Here is a 15976-nt window from a genome sequence, read left to right on the forward strand (position 1 = left end):
GTTGCTCTGCGGCATGTGGGGTCTTCCCGGACCAGGGCTCGAACCCGTGTCCCCAGCATTGGCAGGCGGATTCTTAACCATTGCGCCACCAGGGAAGTCCCTTCACTGTGCTTTTAACAAACATTTGAAACTGAATGAAGTGCTTATGTGCATATTGAAATGTCACAGTGTAGGATGTTGCTAGCACTGGCACAAAGTATTAAAATTATTTTGTGAAGATTGGTGCTTGTATTAAACTATAAGATTTTGAAAATACTGGGGCATGTTATTTAATGAATGCAGCCCATTGCTTCAGGGGATCTGTGCAGAGTAGATACTTTACCATGATTATAGTTACAAGTCCTTATGTAATCTGGTTCTCTGCTAAGTGACCTCATTTCTTATTATTCTTCTCCTGATTCACACTGACCTTACTATTCCTTGAGCACATCAAGCATATTTCTGTCTCAGGGGCTTTGCATTTGCTCTGACTCTACCTGGAATACTGTTTATAAATTTCTATGACTGATTTCTTCCTTTGATTTAGGTTTCTATTGAAATATCACCTTTTTAGAAAGGTCTTACCTGTTCTTGCTGTTCCTCCTCCATCACTTTCTATTCTCTTATCTTTCATTTTCTTCATACTACTTGACTAGTTTATTTGTCAGTCTTTCAACTGTAATGTAAGCTTCACAAGGGCATGGACTTTATTTTATTCAGTGCGGTATCTTAGTGACTGGAGCATAGTAGGTGTTTAAGTCAATAAGTGAATTATGTTGTAGATGTAGAGTATGTGCTTTTCCCTAAATTCAGTATTGGGGCTTGAGGGGCGAAAAAAAGTAAATAATGAAAACCATCTCTGGAAAATACTTACACTCTTAAAAATTGGATAGAATAGGAAACTTTAGCAAGATATCCCACTTGACTCTTCTGGTTACTTCCTCGTGGTTTTTCTAACAGGTATTAGGAGTCAAGGGATTTGTTGGAGTCCTATTTAGAAGTCCTCAAATGTTTTATTTCTGGCACTCTATAAGTGACACAAAAGTGGCCTTCTGCTTTCATATCCTGTAGTTTCTCTGTTTACGTATATGCCCCATAATTTTCCAAAATATACTGTCTGGTATTTGCTTCACTCAACTCCTCTTATGTATACTTTACAATTTTCTAGAATATTATTAATGAACCATAATTCTTAATTATCATGAGGACGCTGACAGAGCTTTGACAGAGCTTCTGGGAGTCTAGATACTACTTTGAGAAACATTTGCCTCATTGGATGTATTTAAGATTTTTTTTTCTTTTATAGACAGTTCAAGAGGAAGAACGAGAGATTTACAGACAACTTCTACAGATGGTCACAGGGAAACAGTTTTCTGTAGCCAAACCCACCACACACTTTCCTTTACACTTGTGAGTCATGGAAACATTTTTCAAATGAATTTAATCCTACATTTTGTTATTTGATATTGAAGTTGTATTCTTCTCTTGCTAGGTCTCGATGTCTTAGTTCCAGTAAGACTACTTTGAAAGACTCACTGTTTAAAAATGGAAACTCTTGTGCAACCCAGATCATTGGCTCTGATGCTTCATCATCTGGATCGGCCAGCATTTTAACTGCCCAGGAACAATTGTCCCACAATGTGTTTTCCATATCATCTTATACCCCAGATGTTGTTGCATTTGGATCCAAAGATTCTGATCCTCTCCATCAACCCCAACATCACCACTCTCTTTCACATCAGCCAGATAACTTACCAGCTTCAAATACACAATCTGAAGGTAAAAATTGTGTTGTATAACTGTATTTTGAACCCTAATAGCCAATTAACAGTTTATTGGATCCATGTGAATTATAGGCAAGGTAGTAATACACATGTAACTTAATTAAGATATAAGATACAAGATACCTTAAATACATTTAATTCAGTTAGCTGTGCCACGAGTAAATGAAGCATATAATAAGTAGCTTACTTTTTTCTTACATGGAGATGCAAATGATTTCCTATAATATTTTATTTAAAAGATTAACTTCCTGAGCAGTCTTGTGTCAGAGTATATTAAGCCCAATTACTTCAGTACTGTCTCTGTTTCTAGTACTTTACAATGAAAATTAAGCACTCTGAAGTTCTAGGAGTTTTGGAACATCAATTAGGAACTGAAGTAAAAGTTCTTAAACAAGTACTACTTATAAAACCTGTATAGTAGGTTTATGCATTTTGGAATGGTCATCGGCAAGTTTGGAAAACAAAGTTTTTTACCTTACTTTCAGCTAACCAAAATATTCAGTCTCTTAGCATTCCAGTTAATTAAAAGTTTTGCTCTGGTAGTTTATTTTTTGTTTGCTTAGTTTTCCCCTTCTTTAAGTGTGCGTTATGTGTGTATTTATGGTATGTATTTAGGCATGTAACTTAAAGCAAGTTTTATGTTAAGTGGTTAGACATTAGGGATCTTTTGCTAGATCAGTCTCTAAGGCTCTCCCCTCCTTCTTCAGGTCATTTAATTTTTTTTTAATCTATTCCTCACTTTCTTAAAATTCTCACTTGGGGATTAAAATTATCGGTGACATCATTATATAGCTACACATATTCATGAAAACTTAAGTTTTGTGAGGTGATTTACTGAGAATTATTATTAAAAGCTGTTAATTTCAGAAGCATGCATTGTGTGGCAGATGCTTAGATACAACTAAACTGGAACAAATATACTACACTGAACTGTTGAATTACTTTCCTTGTACCATTTATTAAATATTCTAAATGGGATTCTAATCATAGTGCTTTAGAAGGACATGGTTTCTTCCTCTATCAATAGAAAATAAATGGTCGAATGACAGAATTTATACTCTTTAGAGTCTGCTACTTCTCTCATAGCGGTTGCTCTCTTTCTTTCTGCCTTCCCTCCTCTTCTTGTCCCCTCCCCTCTCTTCCCTTCCTCCTTCCCCTTCCCTCTTTCACCTTATTCAGTCTTGTGGTAGCTCATGAACTAAAGACTTTTGAGAAATCTTGGCACATTCTTGTTTCCCAGGAATAGAAAGAAGAAGCACAGGGAGCAAGCTCAGCCCAGGAGGAGATGCTGAAGGGCATATATCCTTTCTTTTAGAGTGATTGCTTTATTTGTGAGGCAGGCTCTTCACTAAGCCCTATTTATGGCTCAGTGAAAATGGACCTGCCTCTCTTTCTCTTCCATCTTACCTTTATCCTTGTGCTGTGTTATGTTTATGGAAATAGAATATAACAAAGTATAGGAACTTAAACTACAGACATCTAGAAGGTACAGCCATGTGGAATTTTGTTAATAATGATATCCTCTTGTGTTTTATTGTTTAGGATCAGACTCTGTGATTTTACTCAAAGTGAAAGATTCCCAGACTCCAACTCCCAGGTAAACTTTGGTTAAAGGACATTTTTAACATATTGTTCTCCCTCTATTTAATCACCGTTTCTTCACTAAGATCTAAGTAATATAAAATGGCCTCAACTCAGACCTCTCTTATATGTTGTTTGAATTATTTCAGTAACTTCCTGATTAATCTCTTTTCCTCCGGCCTCCATTTTGTTCCTCATTCCATTTTCCACCATGTTTCCTAATCCATTCTTTGCCTTGTTCTTCAGTCCATCTTCCATTCTGCAGAGTGCTCTTTCTAAAATGCTTATCTAATCATTCATTAAACTCCCTCGAGGGTGGCTTATCAGACATAGAATCAAGCCCAAACTCCTAGTATGGTATACAACACCCTTCCTCCACAAGTCTTGCTTCCTATCATGCATTCTTTCCTTTAACAGGTATTTATTGATCATCTGTTGGGTGCCAGGTACTAGTATAGACGTTGGAGGTAACAGCAGTGAACAAAATGAAGTTTCTGCTTTCAAGGAGTTTACATTCTAATTGTAAGGGGTGTAAGGGGAGGGATGGGGGACAGATAGAGAACAAATAAGCAAATAAACACATGCCTGTTGGTGATAAGTGCTGCAAAGAAAAATAAAGCAGGGTAGTATATAGACTGGGGTTTGGGGGTGCTATTTATCTAGGAGAGTCATGGCAAGTTTCTGAGAAGGTGACATTTGAGGAGAAGCACAGTGGAGGTGAGAGAAGGAACCATGTGTAAATACTGGATTCTTTCATGTGTTTATTATATGCTGACTTATAAGATGATAGGTATTTTCTTACCTTCACATTGTGTGCCTTCTGCCTGGTATGCGCCCCTTCTCCCCCCTCCACCTGTCTATCTGGCAGTAGTCTTTTTCTTATCTTTTAAGTCTCAATTCAAATGTGATCTTCTATATGAAACTTGACCCCTCTGAGAGGTACCAAGTACTTCTTCCTCTGTAATCCAATAAGTTGCTACTCAGATTGCTATGTCTTTGCCATATCTGGCCTTAGCAATTCAATTGCTAGAATAATAATGGTATCAGTTTTCCATTGAGAAGATTAGGGATAGTAAAATGTTCTTTCTCATCTCAGTTCCTCTGTGTCTTTGCAGCTCCCCTGTATGTTCTAAATTTTAGATATTTTAAAAAATTCTCCAGTTGTTACAGTTTCTCAAGGAGACTTTATAGTTTAGATGTTTTATTCTTTATACTTTTGGTTTTTTTGAGTTAGACCTGGGTTCTGATCTTGCCTTTTCCAGGCTTCATGTAACTTTGGACGAGTTACTCTTCTAAACCTCAGTTTCCTTATCAATAAAATGCAAGTATTAATACCTTACTATTGAATTGTTGTGAAGATTAACTTACAGATAAAACACTTATAAAAGTGCTTTACATGTATGTGCAAAAATAGGTGTTCTTTCTTGGGAAAAAGTTGATTTCATGTAATGGGTGCTCTCGGTTCTTCAGTTCTTTACTGAGTCTGCCTTTCCTTTATGGAGAATTTCTCCTAGTGATGACTGAAGAGTGAGATGGACAAGAAGTAGTCTTGGGTAAGGCTTATTGGATGATGCTGTTTATCAAAGTTGGAGCCTGCTCTCCCAAGGCTTGGTTGATTGATTGCCTCTTTATTCTTAATCTCCCGGCATTCCCACTCGGTTAAGTTCCAGCAATGCAGATCTGCCCTTATTTCCCAGAATGTGCCATGTGTTTTATGCCTTTGTGCCATTGTACATTCCAGCCCTTCCCCTTCTGCCTGGAATTCCTTTTCTCTTCTTGTCCACTTGTTACACTCTTATTTTGCTTTTCAGAATCTGACTCAGGTGTTATTTTTTTCTCAGGACGTTTCTCTGGCTTCTCCTGATAGCATTAGTCTTTCCTTCCAGTACTTCTATCTCTGTACTTTGTTCGGTACTAGTACCTTTGCACTACCACCTGGTGCCCATAATAGTGCATGGCACATCATGGGTACTTAGTAAATAAATCTGTTAAATAAATGAATTTCCTAGAAAGCCTGAAATACTCTCTTGAGTAGCCCAAATACTCATCATCTCCATTTTGGCTTAATACTTTGGTTTATTAGAAGACACTTTATAATAATAGAAAGAACATAGTCTTTGGAATTGGACATAAATAGTTTCTGATCCTGGCTCTTCTAAAACAAATTATTCTTTTGAACTCAGTTTCCTTTTCTGTACAGTATATGTAATATTTCCTTATTACACATTATATTGAGTCTTAATTAATTTGAGGATTATTGTGAGGTTAACTAATAAGAAAACCCCCCCAAAGAGAGTTTTATACATAAAGCACTAAGTAAGTGCTCAGTAAGTAGCTGTAAGTATTATTGCTTCAATTATATGAGAAGTAATGTATAATCTCTGAAAAGCAAACAGATTTTGCTTTTTCCTCTGCATTTTGCTTTCCTGCGCCAGCAGATACCTTGATCCGTTAAAGAGAAGTGCTTGGCCCTTACATTATTTATTCAGTAAATACTGACTGCCTGCTATGTGTCAGGCACTATTCTTGGTGCAGAGGATACAGTAGTAAATACAAAAGAGAAAAATTCCTATCCTCATCAAGTTATATTCTAATAAGGGGGAGCAGACAGATTTGAATAGCATGATCCAGTACCATGAAATTCTGTGTGATTCTTGTCACTTCATTATATTGTTCAATAGATGTATTCTCACGTTCATTTGTTTTTAGTATCCCACACTAAGTAGTTCCTCATGGTGCTTCCACTGATCTCTGTGACTTTCTTTCTTGGCTGTTATATCAGTCGTTCACTGTGTTAAGGAGGTAGGCTACCGACAGTGGGGAGGTAATAGAACAGCATGTTTATCACCAAACCCCAGAACTAAGGATGATTGGGAATACTAATTCTCAGAAGTTAGGCTAAGGAGCAAGGGGACAATCTCTGAGCCCTTATTCTTGCCTTTACAGGACAGACTGTAGAAATTTAAGAACTGAAAGGGACTCTAATCTCCATGTTTACAAACCCAGAAATTGAGGCCCGTGGAAAGGAAGTGACTTGCTCAAGGTCACAGAGCAGCTCCAGGAGATACTGGTCTCTTAAATTCCAACTTGATGCTCTGTTTACTTGTTCTACGTATCTGAAAGTTTTCTTTGGAAAACTGTTCACTCTTCTTTAATTTGGTTCTATGAGAACTCCTTCAGTTAGGGGCAAGAAGATAAGAAAGGAGACAAGAAAGTCTGAGAAGAGCAAAAGGCTCTAGAACAGAGGACATACCTGTGACTCTGCTAAGCACTTCACTTGGGTTGTCAGCAAGAGCTGCATGGAGTAGAACTGGCCTTTCATCTTTGGAATGGAGTTGTATTGCTGATTATCCGCTTTGGTTCATTGGCTTATTAGCCATTTGATTTGGGTTATTCTGTGGGCGGGGATTTTCAGTATCTAATGTGATGTGGTTGAATGTATTTTTACTCAAGTAGACCTACGAGAAGTCCAAGAACTCGTAAGATTTTATTAAACCATTAATAAATCTGTCTATCTGAGCCATTTGGAAAGAGGAACGTTCTAGCTTAATATATTGCCTTGACAAGTGATGTACTCTTTTACATCGTGTTGGTCTCTCTTCCAAGTAAGGAGCATGCTAAACTTAGTTTCGGCTGAATGTTGGGTCATCTTTTTAACTGTACGTGTGCAGATGACTCATATTTGTATTCCTTTACTTCCCAGTTAGAATTGTTGTATGTAATTTAGGTCCTTTTATTTATTGCATACTTGTAAAGCATTTTTATAAACTGTTTAAATAATTGGTTTTCTTGATGAAAATATTTGATTTTCCTTTACGTCTCCTGCTCATTTGTCACATTTTTCTTTTCCCACCCATAGTCCTACTTTTTTCCAGGCAGAGCTGTGGATCAAAGAATTGTAAGTTATTATTTTTGGTATCATTTTTCCCTCTCTATCACTTTCTTTTCAGTTAGAAGAAATCAGTTAGCCAATCACCCTACCTATTTTTAGTCAGTAAAATTCCCTGTTTGTCTATATAGAAAATAACTTTTAAGTTATTGGGTTTTAAAGGTTCTATTGGAGTTGGGACATATCTATGCTCAGGTTTATTAAATCTGTAACAATTGTTGAAGCTGAACTGAATTGGAAAAATATTTCAAAGTTAGCTATTATATAGAAAGGAAAGTAAGTGCCTTTATTTTCGCATTGATAAAACTAATTTATTGAATAATCTTTATTTCTGGAGTTTGCAAAATCACTGAAAGTTTAGTCTCTAGTTTCAAGGACTCACTTTGAGTTATCCAAACTCCCGGTCTAGTTGATTTTTTTTTAAGAAAAAAACCCGTATTTCTTCTTCTGGATCATAAATACAATATTTGAACTAAAACCTCGATGGTATCTTGTATTATTCTCTTCTTTGGGATTCAGTTTCATTTTTGGATTTCTAGAATGAAGCTTCACTTTCTCCATAATCTTAGAAGTGCGTTTTTAAGACAGGACTCCACATTTACGAGCACAAAAGTCACTTGTTCATGTTTAGCAACAAACTAGTAATTTTCATTATTTCAAAAAAATAATCATAGGATAATTTCAGTAACACCATGTGGTTTCACTTTGTCTTAAAGTAAGTGTAGTGATAAGTTAGTATAAGGATTTTAGACTTTCTCTCTGAGGGTTTTATATTTAACGCTCATTGTGCATCAGCAATGTTCTTGACGCTGAGAGAGTGGTTTGCATTTGTGTCACATTCCTTTTCATTTCCAAGGACTAGTGTTTATGATTCTCGAGCCCGGGAAAGATTGCGCCAGATTGAAGAGCAGAAAGCACTGGCATTACAGCTTCAAAACCAGGTAAAACAATATTTTTGAGATAATAAATGAATAGCACATCCAGGTTGAAACTAATTTTAGAAGGTTACCTGGATTTGGGATCAAAGTTGTTGTAACTGCAAGATAGTGTGGTAGCATAGCATTGTATGATAAGTAGTCTATGTTCTTGGTCTCTCCAGCTAGTACTACTTAGTGTACATAGACAAATAGTAGATTTCTTTATTCCACTTATTTTGAAGCTCTGTTTTTCAGAGACTGCAGGAACAAGAACATTCAGTACATGATTCAGTAGAACTGCATCTTCGTGTGCCTCTTGAAAAGGAGATTCCTGTCACGATCGCCCAAGAAACAGGAAAAAAAGGTCATAAATTAACGGAGAGCGAAGATGAATTTCCTGAAATCACAGAGGTAAATTATATACTGTAAATTCCTACACTAGCAAGTGTTGTGTTCAGAGAGAATTCTTTGGACAAATTTCAAACATAAAAGTAATCTGGTATTTAAATTGTATTGCATACTCCTGCTTTCATTTGTATTGCATACCAATCTTGGCTTTATTTTTAAAGGATTATTGAAAATTCAGGAAAGAATTATGGGTGACTTTTAGTGACTTCAGTAAAAAAACATTTAATTTGTGTTTCATTTCATGTGCACTTTTACTTAATGCATGTGTCTGGTACTTTGATATCAAATAGTAAGTTGAGCCTTACCTTTTTTTTTAATCAATAAAACGCAGAATAAAAATTTGGAAAATACATAAAAGTCTGCATACATTTAAAAATCTGTTCCTTAATTCATTCTTCTGTTTGAAAAACTATCATATAGCTAGTGAGTGTAACACATTTATTATAGTTCTACTGAATTCCACAGTTTTACATTAAAAAAGTAAAACGAATTTTTCTAGGAAAATGTTTCTGAAAGACTTCACTACCTTTATTCCCTTATTGCCTTTGAGAAAGATTCTATTTCTCAGGAAATTGTTTGAACCAAAAATATAAAATATAATTAGGTCTTCTCATGAACTTAGGAAATTTGACAGCAAAAGGTTATTTCAGACTTCAGGAATAATATGAAACAAGGGTCTGAAATGTACTGAAACAGAGAAGGGAGGACAAGCTAGGTTGGAAGGAAGTAATCAGGGAGATTACTGGAAGGAATAGAAACCAAAATGTTAGAAGTAAATAGTTGATTTAAGTCTAGGGATTGCATGGAGCTTGGTGAGAGATTGCTATGTCTAAGGCCATGTATGCTTGATCTCTGACACTTCTTGTTTCCCTAGGAAATGGAGAAAGAAATAAAGAATGTATTTCGTAATGGGAACCAGGATGAAGTTCTGAGTGAAGCATTCCGCTTGACCATTACACGCAAAGATATTCAAACTCTAAACCATCTGAACTGGCTCAATGATGAGGTAATCTCACACTTGTTTTTATATTCAAAGAGTAAGTGAACATCTAGTGGAAACGAAAGGTATTATTTCACTGTTTCTCAAAATGTGGTCCTTGGATGACCTGCTTCAGAATCAGCTCTCACAGCCCTCTCCATTCTCCTGAATAAGTTTGAGGCAGTGTGGTAGAGTTATGTATTTTAAACAAACATCTCAGGGTTTTTTTTTTTTATGTACCTTAATGTCTGAGAACTGCTGATTTATCTTTTTATGTGTTGAAGATTTGGATGCTGAGGGAGAGGACATTTGCTTATTGGTATTCTCGCTCTGTTTAAGGCACCACCTGCCCTGCAGTTCACTTCTTTTGAGCAAATATTTAATAGCTGACCATGTTGCAGCATGAAGGAGTACTTTGGGATTTCCATATAGGAATCCATTTCTACTACCCTTTCTGTCTCTACTTAGGTCACTTATGTTATGAATGGGAAGCTTTCTAAAATAGCCTACATTTATACTTGTAATTTTTTAAACTGACATGGAAGTTACATTATTAAATATTTGATGTATTGAGTTAAAAAAGAAAAAAGGTATGGCCCTCAGCTCCTGAGAGTTGTAATTATTTTATGTAGATTAGTTACATTAGAATCTTTAAACTGATGTGTCCTATTCCTAAACCTGTAGGAGCCTACAGGCTTAGGAAGGATACTTTCACAGCAAAAGAAGAGAGCTGGGTTGGGATTTTCTCCCTAAGTACCTGCCTCCTTTCTTAGGAGCATTCCTGCCAGATATCTTGGTGTACTCAAGCTTCATAGCTATGGATACTTTTTAGATGCTCAATATAGTAAGCACTAGATATTCTAGGTACCTGTATCCTGGCCTTGTATGTTTAAGACCTTCCAAATACTAATATTGGCCAACGTCTGTTGGGCATTTACCTCATGTTATGCAGTTTGTTTTTGAACTCAAATAGCCTTTTTTTTTTTTTTTTTGGCGGTACGCGGGCCTCTCACTGTTGTGGCCTCTCCCGTTGCAGAGCACAGGCTCCAGACGCGCAGGCTCAGCAGCCATGGCTCACGGGCCCAGCCGCTCCGCGGCATGTGGGATTTTCCCGGACCGGGGCACGAACCCGTGTCCCCTGCATCGGCAGGCGGACTCTCAACCACTGCGCCACCAGGGAAGCCCCCAAATACCTTTTTTTTTAAACATCTTTATTGGAGTGTAATAGCTTTACAATGGTGTGTTAGTTTCTGCTTTATAACAAAGTGAATCAGCTATATGTAAACATATATCCCCATATCCCCTCCCTCTTGCGTCTCCCTCCCACCCTCCCTATCCCACCCCTCTAGGTGGTCACAAAGCACCGAGCTGATCTCCCTGTGCTGTGCGGCTGCTTCCCACTACCTATCTGTTTTACATTTGGTAGTGTGTATATGTCAGTGCCACTCTCTCACTTCGTCCCAGCTTACCCTTCCCCCTCCGCGTGTCCTCAAGTCCGTTCTCTACGTCTATATCTTTATTCCTGTCCTGTCCCTAGGTTCATCAGAACCATTTTTTTTTAGATTCCATGTATATATGTTAGCATACGGTATTTGTTTTTCTGACTTACTTCACTCTGTATGACAGACTCTAGGTCCACCCATATCACTACAAATAACTCAATTTTGTTTCTTTTTATGGCTGAGTAATATTCCATTGTGTATATGTGCCACATCTTCTCTATCCATTGGACACTTAAGTTGCTTCCATGTCCTGGCTATTGTAAATAGTGCTGCAGTGAACGTTGTGGTACATGACTCTTTTTGTACCCTTTTTGTACTCTTTTTCTATATGCCCAGTAGTGGGATTGCTGGGTCATATGGTAGCTCTATTTTTAGTTTTTTAAGGAACCTCCATACTGTTCTCCATAGTGACTGTATCATTTTACATTCCCACCAACAGTGCAAGAGGGTTCCCTTTTTTCCACACTCTCTCCAACATTTATTGTTTGTAGAGTTTTTGATGATGGCCCCATTCTGACGGGTGTGAGGTGATAACCTCATTGTAGTTTTGATTTGCATTTCTCTAATGATTAATGATGTTGAGCATCCTTTCATGTGTTTGTTGGCAGTCTGTATATCTTTTTTGGAAAAATGTCTATTTAGGTCTTCTGCCCATTTTTGGATTGGTTGTTTGTTTTTTTGTTACTGAGCTGCGTGAGCTGCTTGTATATTTTGGAGATTAATCTTTTGTCAGTTGCTTCATTTGCAAATATTTTCTCCCATTCTGAGGGTTGTCTTTCGTCTTGTTTATGGTTTATTCCAAGTTTTTTATGTGTTCTACTCATGTCATAGTCACCACAACCCTTGGAGGTACATACTGTAATTTTATCATCTCCATTTAATAAAGAAACAAGGCATAGAAAGATTAAGAAACTTGCAAGGTTACATGACTAGTAAGTAGCAGAGCCAGGATTCAGACTCAAGCATTGGGTCTTATCTATTATGTCATACTGCCTCAGAATCTTAAATTGGATCCCGTTTTAGGATTAGATGTATAGGATTTGAGAACCATGTCTTGTCCAGTAGGTTGATTTTCTATGGGGCCAGCTGAACTAACCCTACCGTCTTTGCCATTGGTGAGTTTATAAGATATAAATTTCAGAAGTTCACCACTCCCTGAATAATATCTTTGACCAAGAATAGTAAAGAAATTATGGTTTGATACTGTCTTGCTTTAGGGGAAACATCCCTTGCTTCTTGTGGCTCAGAATAGTGATATTAGAACATTGGGTGAAATAACAGGGGAAAAAAAGAGCTCACCAAATCAAAGGGCAAAATGAAAATCAAGAACAGTCATAAGTATCCACCAATTAAGTGTTTTTGATTTGGAGATATTAATCTGTGATCTTTTACCATTTTTTGACTGCCACTGCTAAATGGGGAAGAGTCAGTTATTCTATAGGGATTGTAGCTCGTGTTTGTTGTAAATTATACAGAACCTTCTAGGGGGCAGCAATGAGTAGGATATGAGCTGAGTTCTTGCTATATATTCTGGTATTACCTCAGTGAGCTCCCTTACAGAGGCAGCATTCATCAGGACATATTTTCCATTCCCTGGGCCCACCAGAGGCTGGATTTTTACCAAAGTTCATGGAAATTACATTACTTAGAAGAGACAAGGGAAAGGAAAGATTCCTTGCCTACTTTATCTCTACCACACCTACCCATAACTTTTTTTTTTTTTGTGGTACGCGGGCCTCTCACTGTTGTGGCCTCTCCCGTTGCTGGGCACAGGCTCCGGACGCGCAGGCTCAGCAGCCATGGCTCACAGGCCCAGCCGCTCCACGGCATGTGGGATCTTCCCGGACTGGGGCATGAACCCGTGTCCCCTGCATCGGCAGGTGGACTCTCAACCACTGCACCACCAGGGAAGCCCTACCCATAACTTTTGTAAGGAGTACTTGTCTTCTGAGTTCAGAATAATGTTAACCTTGAAAGCAGGTGCAAATTCACATGTCCATGATGATGATGAGAACTGTTATAATAAGTACTTTAATAACTATTTTAACTATTTTAAAAAGCACCATTTTCAAAGTACCACATTTCTCAGGCTTTTAGAATTACTGCCCTTGAGAAGCTAATACCATTCTGAAGGGGAATTAGTAGATATCCTTAATTATTCATAATCATTTAAAAATACTTAATTTCATTTCTCAATTGTGAACTCTCAATCTTTTGCAAGTAATTTGCTCTCTCTTCAATGCTATTCTCCTTCCCGCAAACAGATATTTTCATTAATAACCATTTCTTTTCTTTTTCTTTCTCATGTCAGTTTTATAGGCTGCATTAAAATTTTCTCCAAAAGAAGGTGGTTGACACATTATTTCTACTGTTTTATAGACAAAGAGTATAAGATCCTAGAAATGAAAGGGATCAGGTTTAGTTTATAAGGAAAATAAAATCCAGAAGTCCTGTATTTGGGATATGTACAGAAAGCCAGTAGGCTACCCTTTCTCTGCTCTCTTTCGTAAAAGAAGAGTAGGCCACAGTGCCTGTTCATACAATAGGCTTTCTAACATGTTTTTTTTTTTTTGTCTTAACATCTTTATTGGAGTATAATTGCTTTACAGTGTTGTGTTAGTTTCTGCTGTATAACAAAGTGAATCAGCTATATGCATACGTATATCCCCATATCCCCTCCCTCTTGCGTCTCCCTCCCACCCTCCTTACCCCACCCCTCTAGGTGGTCGCAAAGCACCGAGCTGATCTCCCTGTGCTATGCAGCTACTTCCCACTAGCTATCTGTTTTACATTTGGTAGTGTATATATGTCAGTGCTACTCTCTCACTTCGTCCCACCTTACCCTTCCCCCTCCCCGTGTCCTCCAGTCCATTCTCTACGTCTGTGTCTTTATTCCTGTCCTGCCCCTAGGTTCATCACAACCATTTTATTTTAGATTCCATGTATCTGTGTTAGCATACAGTATTTGTTTTTCCCTTTCTGACTTACTTCACTCTGTATGACAGACTCTAGGTCCATCCACCTCACTACAAATAACTCAATTTCGTTTCTTTTTATGGCTGAGTAATATTCCATTGTATACATGCGCCACTTCTTCTTTATCCATTCATCTGTCCCTGGACACTTAGGTTGCTTCCATGTCCTGGCTATTGTAAATAGAGCTGCAATGAACATTGTGGTACATGACTCTGTTTTTTATTTTTTACTTTAAAATATCTTTATTTATTTATTTGTTTTTATTTTTGGCTGTACTGGGTCTTCGTTGCTGTGCTCGGGCTTTCTCTAGTTGTGGTGAGTGGAGGCTACTGTTTGTTGCGGTGCGCAGGCTTTTCATTATCGTGGCTTCTCTTGTTGCAGAGCATGGGCTCTAGGTGCAAGAGCTTCAGTAGTTGTGGCTCGCGGGCTCTAGAGCACAGGCTCAGTAGTTGTGGCGCATGGGCTTAGTTGCTCTGTGGCATGTGGGATCTTCCCAGACCCGGGCTTGAACCCGTGTCCCCTGCATTGGCAGGTGGATTCTTAACCACTGCGCCACTAGGGAAGCCCCCACGACTCTTTTTGAATTATGCTTTTCTCAGGGTATATGCACAGTAGTGGGATTGCTGGGTCATATGGTAATTCTATTTTTAGTTTTTTAAGGAACCTCCATACTGTTCTCCATAGTGGCTGTATCAATTTACATTCCCACCAACAGGGCAAGAGGGTTCCCTTTTCTCCACACCCTCTCCAACATTTATTGTTTGTAGCGTTTTTGATGATGGCCATTCTGACCAGTGTGAGGTGATACCTCATTGTAGTTTTGATTTGCATTTCTCTAATGATTAGTGATGTTGAGCATCCTTTCATGTGTTTGTTGGCAATCTGTATATCTTCTTTGGAGAAATGTCTGTTTAGTTCTTCTGCCCATTTTTGGGTTGGGTTGTTTTTTTGATATTGAGCTGCATGAGCTGCTTGTATATTTTGGAGATTAATTCTTTGTCAGTTGCTTCGTTTGCAAATATTTTCTCCCATTCTGAGGGTTATCTTTTCGTCTTGTTTATGGTTTCCTTTGCTGTGCAAAAGCTTTTAAGTTTCATTAGGTTCCATTTGTTTGTTTTTGTTTCCATTTCTCTAGGAGGTGGGTCAAAAAGGATCTTGCTGTGATTTATGTCATAGAATGTTCTGCCTATGTTTTCCTCTAAGAGTTTTAGAGTGTCTGGCCTTACATTTAGGTCTTTAATCCATTTTAAGTTATTTTTGTGTATGGTGTTAGGAAGTGTTCTAATTTCATTCTTTTCCATGTAGCTGTCCAGTTTTCCCAGCACCACTTACTGCAGAGGCTGTCTTTTCTCCATTGTATACTCTTGCCTCCTTTATCAAAGATAAGGTGACCATATGTGCGTGGGTTTATCTCTGGGCTTCTATCCTGTTCCACTGATCTATATTTCTGTTTTTGTGCCAGTACCATACTGCCTTGATTACTTTAGCTTTTTAGTATAGTCTGAAGTCCAGGAGACTGATTCCTCCAGCTCTGTTTTTCTTTCTCAAGATTGCTTTGACTATTCGGGGTCTTTTGTTTCCATACAGATGGTGCAATTTTTTGCTCTAGTTCTGTGAAAAATGCCATTGGTAGTTTGATAGGGATTGCATTGAATCTGTAGATTGTTTTGGGTGGTATAGTCATTTTCACAATATTGATTCTTCCAATCCAAGAACATAGTATATCTCTCCATCTGTTTGTATCATCTTTAATTTCTTTCATCAGTGTCTTATAGTTTTCTGCAAACAGGTCTTTTGTCTCCTTAGGTAGGTTTATTCCTAGGTATTTTATTCTTTTTGTTGCAGTGGTAAATGGGAGTGTTTCCTTAATTTCTCTTTCAGGTTTTTCATCATTAGTGTATTAGAATGCAAAAGATTGCTGTGCATTAATTTTGTATCCTGCTACTTTACCAAATTCATTG

The 15976-nt window shown here is 37.7% G+C and overlaps 1 protein-coding gene across 3 annotated transcripts in view; it reads left to right on the forward strand.

Annotated features, from left to right (window-relative positions):
- The window catches only part of SENP1 (SUMO specific peptidase 1), a 57731-nt gene that overhangs the window by 22823 nt on the left and 18932 nt on the right, over nucleotides 1–15976 (forward strand). For all 3 annotated transcript variants that reach the window (XM_081248879.1, XM_081248881.1, XM_081248880.1), the window contains 7 exons: nucleotides 1286–1389; nucleotides 1472–1758; nucleotides 3306–3360; nucleotides 7204–7242; nucleotides 8090–8174; nucleotides 8406–8561; nucleotides 9433–9564. In XM_081248879.1, coding sequence (XP_081105005.1) covers nucleotides 1286–1389; nucleotides 1472–1758; nucleotides 3306–3360; nucleotides 7204–7242; nucleotides 8090–8174; nucleotides 8406–8561; nucleotides 9433–9564 — 858 coding nt within the window. The remainder of the gene's footprint in view (nucleotides 1–1285; nucleotides 1390–1471; nucleotides 1759–3305; nucleotides 3361–7203; nucleotides 7243–8089; nucleotides 8175–8405; nucleotides 8562–9432; nucleotides 9565–15976) is intronic.

This window comes from Mesoplodon bidens (genome assembly GCF_964165515.1).
Source record: "Mesoplodon bidens genome assembly, chromosome: 11".
Classification (NCBI taxonomy): Eukaryota; Metazoa; Chordata; class Mammalia; order Artiodactyla; family Ziphiidae; genus Mesoplodon; species Mesoplodon bidens.